Here is an 8,863-nt window from a genome sequence, read left to right as displayed (position 1 = left end):
ACAACAAACCACGTAAACAATTATGAAAAAAAAAAAAAATTGTAAAAAAAAAAAGAAAAAAAAGAAAAAGAAAACTATGTGCCCCACGATTTATTGGTAAAAATTATTCACCAATAATTATGTCTCCCTGCTTTTTAACATAAGTATTTGCAAGAATCTGAATAATAAGAAGCTGTGTCAGCAAATTTTGTGTCCTTCAACTTATTGGTAAGATTATCCAACAATACTTATGACTTACTATGTCTCCTGCTTTTTAACAAAGTATATGCCAGGAAATGTCTGAAACAAAATCCCAACACAGATTTTGATGGGATTTGATTAACCGTCTTTTTCACCAGCCAGCAAGACCAGTGGGACCAAACCTACAAACAACCAGACCAACTTTGCTGCTTCTACTTGCCATAGTTGGCAAACGTCCATTTCTTAACTACAAGTTTTAAGACAACATAGTATATCTTCGTTATCAATGTGGTTGACATTACCATTCACAAATCACAATCTTCTTTGCCACTCATTACAACAAACTCTCACTGAAAATTCTTTGATATTCATTTTCCTTCATAACAAAGGAATTCCTTCTTTTTAAAGAGGCAGTGGTGTGGTCCCCTTTTGTACATAAATCAAGTATTATTGATTGCCCACTAACACACCACAATGAATCAGGAGGATTATTCAAGCATGTCATGCGATTCGTTTGAAAAAGCAAAACTACCAACTTGGGTGTCTTCATATGCTTATCACAATCTATTTTAGCTTCCTTTTAGTCTTCCTACAAAGTAACCATTTCAACTTGGGTTTTATGTGTACACAAACCAAAAATTTGTCAAATTTGACCTCCCAATGCCTGAACATTTCTCTATACCGATAGAGAGATTGGAATTGTGGACATATTTTAGTTGATGGGGTGCGATCTCCACTCCTCAAGCAACTAAATGTTGTCCTGGTTTAGATTTTATGTGCTATTTTCCAAGGTTAACTCATAGCTGTCTTTCATAACTCATGATGATTGAAGTGTATGCCATTGGTGTTGGTAATCTGTTTTCCTGGAAACAGAGGCCTACCCAGTACCCAAAAACTATGACTGGTGTGACCTAAGGCATACAAATGAGCTCATTTGCCAGTCAATTAATTGGAACTGTTAGAACAATGTTGAAATGAATAAAATTCATCATTTTCCATCTGCCTGAACTTGTGGATAAGGAGTAGTGTACCATCATAGTAGAGCAAATAGTCCTGAATTCAAACCTTGTATGTTGTTTCTAATTAACCCCCATTTATAAGTTTAAATTTCCGTATATTGAATCTCACTTATTATGCGGATGTACAGGCCTACAGAGGAGTGTTCGAATAATGATTAAACCATTAAAATCATATCATGTCCAACTTGAAGCAAGGTGTTGATAGGTGCCAGCAACTTTCACTTGTTAGAAGGGCTTAAAAGAGTTCTTAGTGTTGAGAGAGAGATACCAACACTTTTTATAGGTTTGAATGCTGGGTTTAGAGATTTAACTTATTTAATTATGGTCAAGTTGAGTAACTATTAACCAATTCTATGCATTTGCTCAACAAGATAAAGATATTTCCATTTTTTTAATTTTGCTATACTTTTCCCAACCCACCAAGATAGAAGATGAATTCGATTGTTGAGTATTGTAATTTAGTTCTTGGTTTCCTTTTTTTATCAACATCATAGACAGATCAAAATTCCTGTAAGATTGAAAATCCAGTTGCATATATACAACAAAATGTCTAACCAGCAGCTAACAGCCAAAGCATAATTAGAGATGAAATTGCAATTGTTACCCAGCTTAGGTAGGCCAAGGCAACTGACATCTGATACTTCTGGCATTCTACTCCTAAATGGCAGCTTTTCAAGTCATTGAGATACAACACTGTAATGCCAGCTGAGGCAGAAGCTGCTGCAAGAGACAGTGTTGCTGTCACCTGTTGAAATTTAAATGAATGGAGCTATAAATGACAGCCACTAATACAAAGAATTCTTTTGGAAAAAATCAAAAAATTATGGTCATAGTTTCATAGAAGCTGACCCAGTCTCCAACCACAAAGAGGCTAACCAAAACAGGATTATGCAGGGCCTTCTTTCTCACAAAAGCATATGCATCTAATACAGCAAGCACAAAGCTCCAGATGAATTGCAAACCCATTGAAGCAATGAGGTAGCTGCAAAAAAATAAAGAGTGATGGTCTTCAGCATAAAATATTATATTTCCCTCTGGCATTTTACAAATTAATAATCCATAGTTGTGTTTGGATTTGAGGATTTCAAATCAAGGGATTTGAAGAACAATTGGAAGTATATATTGATCACTAAAGATTCTTGCACCTAGTCATTTCAAATCTACACTTTGATAAAGCTAAAATCCCTCTATAAATTTAGGGAAAAAATGTCATTTAATACTCTATTCATATTGAATTTCCAACCTTTCTCTTTAAATACCTCTATCCAAACAAATCACCTATAAATTTCAGTTCACTAGAGTAGTAGTGAATCAATTATGCACAAGTAGTACATCTCTATGTTTAGTACCCTCACAAACAAATGATGATAAAGTACAGTTATGATGAACCAAGTTTTATAGACTCAAGTGCCTATGATCTTATATACATTTCAAGGTTGACATCTTTGCTGCTATTAACGAGCCCCTGAAATACGTTTGTACAATTTTATAGGTGGCTAAGAACAGAAAGGTTAAGACTTTGATAGAAATATCTTAGGAACATAGGTAAAAATAATAGGTGATAAGATGAGAAAAGAGCTCAGATCTCATTTTATTAGTGAGTAATGCAAATGCCATATTATGGTTCCATAATTTCAATTTTACTGCAGCTTCCAGATTATTATAAAAGCGTGTATGATGGCTATTGCATTTGACCAGAAATACCTCACATAACTCAGCAACTAGTCTACTACACACCATTGGAAATTTTTATTTTGAATTTTTTTCAAAAATTTCTAGAAGTAGGGTTTTCTTTCCTATTTTGGAGAGATTTTTTTTAGGCATATTTCAGTCAAAATTAAGTCTTTTATAAGGTAGTACATTTATTAGAATTTCTTTAAGAACATTTTTGGTAGGAAAGTAAGGGCTTATCTGGCATTGCATTAGACAGGCCATAAAGCTCATTACCAAATAATAATAATAATAATATTGGTATAAATAAACACTCGCCATTACTTAAATTAATTGGATTCAAGTATGAGAATAAAAAATATTTTTATTATATCCTCTTTGGCATTTCTCATACCTAAAAACTTTTCCAATTTGGCTACCAAACTGATGTAACAATTTCAAAACCCTTTATCACTGCAATTTGCTAAATACCCCAAATGCTAAAAAGCCTTTTTAGCTAAAAGTCTGTATTGCAAAAACTCTATAGCTTAACACTCTACTTCCTACAAAAATTCCAAATGGGCACTTAAGAACAGAAAGGTTAAGACTTTGATAGAAATATCTTAGGAACATAGGTAAAAATAATAGGTGATAAGATGAGAAAAGAGCTCAGATCTCATTTTATTAGTGAGTAATGCAAATGCCATATTATGGTTCCATAATTTCAATTTTACTGCAGCTTCCAGATTATTATAAAAGCGTGTATGATGGCTATTGCATTTGACCAGAAATACCTCACATAACTCAGCAACTAGTCTACTACACACCATTGGAAATTTTTATTTTGAATTTTTTTCAAAAATTTCTAGAAGTAGGGTTTTCTTTCCTATTTTGGAGAGATATTTTTTAGGCATATTTCAGTCAAAATTAAGTCTTTTATAAGGTAGTACATTTATTAGAATTTCTTTAAGAACATTTTTGGTAGGAAAGTAAGGGCTTATCTGGCATTGCATTAGACAGGCCATAAAGCTCATTACCAAATAATAATAATAATAATATTGGTATAAATAAACACTCGCCATTACTTAAATTAATTGGATTCAAGTATGAGAATAAAAAATATTTTTATTATATCCTCTTTGGCATTTCTCATACCTAAAAACTTTTCCAATTTGGCTACCAAACTGATGTAACAATTTCAAAACCCTTTATCACTGCAATTTGCTAAATACCCCAAATGCTAAAAAGCCTTTTTAGCTAAAAGTCTGTATTGCAAAAACTCTATAGCTTAACACTCTACTTCCTACAAAAATTCCAAATGGGCACTTAGGTTTCTGAAGCCTTTAAATTGGCTCCTGATTAGTAAAATGAAAATGAAAAAGCCATTAATGGGACTCTTTGAGGATTTAGATAGTTCAGGTGTTCAGATGATTGCCTCTTTTAGTGGGACACTTTTTGATTGGTCTCGGGCTTGGGGAATCACGACTAGTGATTCTCTCTCCTCTTTTCTTAGCTCTCTTTCTCTTTGTATTTAATCTGTTGTTTGGTTTTCTTTTTTGTTTTTTCTGTTTTCTTCTTCTTGTTTTTTCTGGGTTCGCTCTATGTTTTTGATGCATAGAGTAGCCATTCGTATATATAACATTCTTACTTATCAAAAAAGAAAAAGAAAAAGCCATTAATAATATAATTTCAGTCTCTTTGTTTCTTTATCTGGGGGATTCCAGATCTTAGCCTTGTGGATTCAAAGTGTTTTTAGGATCCATTCATGCACTAATCCTTCTTATGCTACCATCAATAAATATTCCACAACCCATGGCATCAGAACAAAAAAAAAAAAAAATTCAAGAAAGAAATTGTAATTAAAACACTTTGCCTCAACCAAATTTCAAGTAACAATGGCATAAATAACCCATTAAGTTAGCCTCAACAAAGCACACAGTTTCATCATATGCTCAACAGAAGCTTCCTTGAAAAATAATACTTTCTTTGAGAATGGAGCAGACTGATTCATTTCTTCTGAAACGAATATATGCAAAGTGAATGAAAGAATGCTTCATCAACAATGTGTTCTTGCACATCAATAGCTAAAGTGGAGCTTACTAAAAATAGGGAAACTAGCAGCACCAATGCACAAAGCTTAAGCTTACTAAAAATAGGGAAACTCAGCTAGTCTGTTAGGATTAGTAACGGCTAGTACTAAAGCTTAAGCTCTCGGCTATATAAGTGAACCTCTGTATTGGTCTTGTTTAAGTTGCTGTTATTTAATTTCAGTCTCGGTTTTAATTTTCATTCTCTCTAAAATTCCACACCCCCAAAAGGCAGGGCCGGTGTGGGCAGGGCATGGCATAAGCATAACAATGCACAAGCACTATACATGTGCTTGATTGGAAATGCCAAGAGCTCTTTGTTGAAATCACAAGATGCCAAATAAGACATATATATAATCTAAGATCATTATGACATTAAGGAAGGAAATGTATAAACTCCCAAAGTTCAACTCCCCACTTTCATAGAATAAACAATTTAGGAAAGAGCATGTAAGGAATGTCGACCTCCTCTATGATGGATTAGAAATGGCAAGCATAGATTGCTCAAAATACGTTCATGATCATGAATTGAGACATATGCATATATATACACGGATATATCTGAATAAAATGTAGTCAATTCAGTTATGTTACAAGTGGGATGGTTGCTAATGCAAACTAGTGCAAGGATTTGTATCCAATAGAATTCATGGCTAGAATTACAGTAGGCAATTGCAAGGGCCAAGCACTGAAGGACAAGCTCTTTAATAACTAAATTTCTCCATACTAGGGAAAAAAAAAAAATGAAGCTTACTATTGAGTTTTTGATTTTGTTGCTTGCAATATAACATCAAGACGCCAATAATTATGAGTGACAGATCAGTTCCAAGTTCCAACCACGTCTATGTGACAATTTGTGCAGATAAAATTTATAAAGTTCCTTCAGTATAATTCCTTTACTAAACTACATTTTTCCAGGCTAGAAATGGTAAATTTCAAAACGCTTATTCTGAAGGACAGTTTACATTATTAATTTGCTCAAAAGAGACTAAAATTTGGGTCTTAAACTGAAGAGACATTACAATGACATCGACCTAATAGGTGCAGAACAATAACAAGAGAAAAAAAATCAAAAGAATAAGAAATTACAGAGTTAGGGAAGGAACAATTACCAGAAAGCTGTGAAATTAAAGAAATTGTTGGTGGTGGCCATAGAAGCAATTGACCCAACAGCAAAAATGCACTGTGAAATCCTCAAAACAAGCCCAGTCAAAGTCCCAGGTGTACCAGGAAAGTCCTTCATCTTTTACTCCAATGCCAAGCAAATTTCAGATTTATTAACGGGTCATAGAAAAAAACCCATCTTCCCAACTCATCCAAACGCAGCACAAAATCATCAAAAAGCAAATCAGAATAAAAAGCAAGCCCTCTCCAATCCACTCTTTTTTCTTTTCTTTTTTTTACAACACACAACAACAGCTCAAAAAGAAGCCAAAAGATTGATAACCAGAAAACAAAAATTGTGAGTAATTGTTGTAAAGTCACATCTGGGTTAGCGAACAACTAGCTAAACAACAACAATGTAAAAGCAAAGCCCAAATGTGCGTGTCCGTGTGGGAGAGAGAGAGAGAGAGAGAGAGAGAGAGACATGAAAAGTAAGTAAGAGAGAGGAACAGCTAAAAAGAGAGCAGTGTGGCTAATAATGCAAGTAACTCTCAAATCCAACAGCAATACTCAAAAAGTCTCAAACTTATATTATTTTTCCATTTTTCAGTTATTCCATCAACTTCTAGACATTCATTTCAAGATTTCAACCAACATGCGCAGTCAGCTAGCGTGGCAAACCTGGCCGACTCTACCCACCATAGGAAAGGTCGAATTCTACCGCACGCGCATTTGAAGCGCGTGTGAAGGCACTCTCCTTAGGAATGTATAAAGCTGTTTGCTGTCTTCTGAGTATTTTCGGCTTTGCGCCGTGTTTAAAGGAGAGCGAGTGTATGGTTGGCGCGTGACTTTTGATCGACGAAACATGTTTCGCTTGGGCAAGCAATCTATAACAATGATGTCAAGTTGTCAACTACAACATTTTTTCAAGGCTTCTTAAAGTTTTATAACTTAAAAGCCTTGAAAATTAGTATATTTATTCATTATTTTATAAGAAATGGATATATTAAAGAAATAAAGAACAAATTCCGAAGTTACTAAATTATTCATTATTTAAAAATATATTTATAATTTTTTAATCAGTTATTATCTTTTGTTTTTTTTTTAATATAAGTTGTAAAAATGTTTTTGGTATTATTTAACTTTTTATACAATTTTATTCTATTAATATATATTTTAATTTAATTATAACATCATTATGATTTAATCCACCATTATTGCTAGTCATTTTCTCTAATTACTACAAAGACTCTGAACACGACTCTAAGGAAAAAAGAAGTCCAAGGAAAATTATTTTTCCTAATACGGTAATACCTTACCAAAAGAATTTCAATAAGGGAGAACAATTCTAAACCTCAAACACACGTCAAAAAGATTAATTTTTCATCCAATTATCAAAAGCTACAACAAACTTGGCACGTGTGAATTTGCTACAATAATCACATGGATACATATGAAATTCAGCCCTTTTGGGCTTGATTGGCTTCCTTGTAGAATTAATTTAGAACAACTCTATGCAAGCCTTGTGACACTTGCCCCTTGTCATTTCCACGTCTCGTGCCATGTCATCATCATTATTCATGTTATACATTTTGTCTTCCTTTTGCTTTCGTAAGCTCATTAAACTTAACCCAAATCATAAATTGAGTTTGAGGCTAGCTCACATCAATATTGTTGAGCTCCACCTATAGGTGACTTAGACAATGGCATAAGGCCCCTAAATGGAAGAATTCTATTAACCAATACAATATAATTAAGACTATCTCTTCTAGCCCAAAAATTTTAATCAATAAAAATTATCGCTACAAAATTATACAGAAGGTGAAAAGACCCATTTGCTCACAGCTTACCTTGCTGCTCTTCATCTTGATTTTTTATAATTATTTTTGTATACCTTTCTTTCAATCTTGCTACTCATCAATGTCTGGTGTATTGACTGCTCTTCTTTCGTTTTAATTTCACGTTGGATTTAATTTTTTTTTTCTTTTTTGTTGTTTCTACTATTGCAAAGCTTTCTCCCTTGCCTTGCTATTGTTGGTTTGGTGTGAATAAAAGAGTTTAAGTTTATTTCTATCCGTTTCTCCCAAAAATAAAAAAAAAAGTTTATTTCTATCCAGACCCTTTTATCACTTAGTCAATACTTATCCTTTTGCCCATTAATTTATAACGTACCACCTATGGTTTGACTGATATTTAAATTACCTACTTATAGTTTAAAAGTTGGCACTTTACCTACTTAAAGTTTATTCTGTTAGGCTTCCATTACCCATCTCTATACTTTCACCGTTAAAAATGCACACAAAAATATAAAAACATAAAAATCAAGATTTAAAAGCATATTTCTTAAGATGGTGAAGTTTTGGCTTAAGAGTATTCTTCCTCTTCATAAGAACATTCTAAAACCTATCAATCCAAACAAAACTGTCAATGGCATAGCACTTGCGGCTCTACATAAAGTCCAGGGTGGTCGCAAGACCACCTTGACCTGGAAAAAATAATTATTATTATGTACAAGTTTTAAAAATTTATGATTTTTTTATCCTTAAAAAAATTTTGTAACCACAATAAATATTTTTTAGACTCAACATAATTAAATTTTGGACAAAATTTGGTAACAAACTTGGTTGTAAGCTAAGGCTACACCTCCATTCAATATTTTTTTATTAGATGTGAATTTTGACAAATCCACCATTATTTATATTTTCTTCTTATATCCTCCATACTTGCAAGATTTCAAGAACATCAAAGATCAATAGCTATGTCATCAATCAAATGTTTAAATTTTTAGTTTTTGTAGTCTAAAATTATACATAAAAAATAAGT

General features: G+C 33.0%; 1 protein-coding gene across 1 annotated transcript; it reads right to left on the bottom strand.

Annotated features, from left to right (window-relative positions):
• Positions 1–1,696: 1,696 nt before the first annotated feature.
• On the bottom strand, positions 1,697–6,601 carry LOC111996179 (CASP-like protein 5B3). The gene is made up of 3 exons (XM_024028135.2): positions 6,049–6,601; positions 2,049–2,181; positions 1,697–1,944 (listed from the first exon to the last, which is right to left on the bottom strand). The coding sequence occupies exons 1-3, from the start codon at positions 6,177–6,179 to the stop codon at positions 1,750–1,752; spliced, it is 459 nt and encodes a 152-aa protein (XP_023883903.1). The 5' UTR covers positions 6,180–6,601; the 3' UTR covers positions 1,697–1,749.
• Positions 6,602–8,863: the final 2,262 nt, after the last annotated feature.

The sequence above is a fragment of the Quercus suber genome, unplaced genomic scaffold, assembly GCF_002906115.3.
Source record: "Quercus suber isolate HL8 unplaced genomic scaffold, Cork oak 2.0 scaffold_474, whole genome shotgun sequence".
In the NCBI taxonomy this organism is placed as follows: Eukaryota; Viridiplantae; Streptophyta; class Magnoliopsida; order Fagales; family Fagaceae; genus Quercus; species Quercus suber.
Note: the sequence above shows the minus strand (reverse complement) of the source record. Positions and strands in the feature narration are given on the sequence as shown.

Bases quoted from the DNA above. Each gene is read 5' to 3' on its own strand.
- LOC111996179 (XM_024028135.2), bottom strand. From the start codon at position 6,179: ATGAAGGACTTTCCTGGTACACCTGGGACTTTGACTGGGCTTGTTTTG. The intron at 2,182-6,048 runs GTAATTGTTCCT...ATTTTTTTGCAG, and splicing joins TTTAATTTCACAGCTTTCTG to CTACCTCATTGCTTCAATGG. The intron at 1,945-2,048 runs GTCAGCTTCTAT...AAATTTCAACAG, and splicing joins TCTTTGTGGTTGGAGACTGG to GTGACAGCAACACTGTCTCT.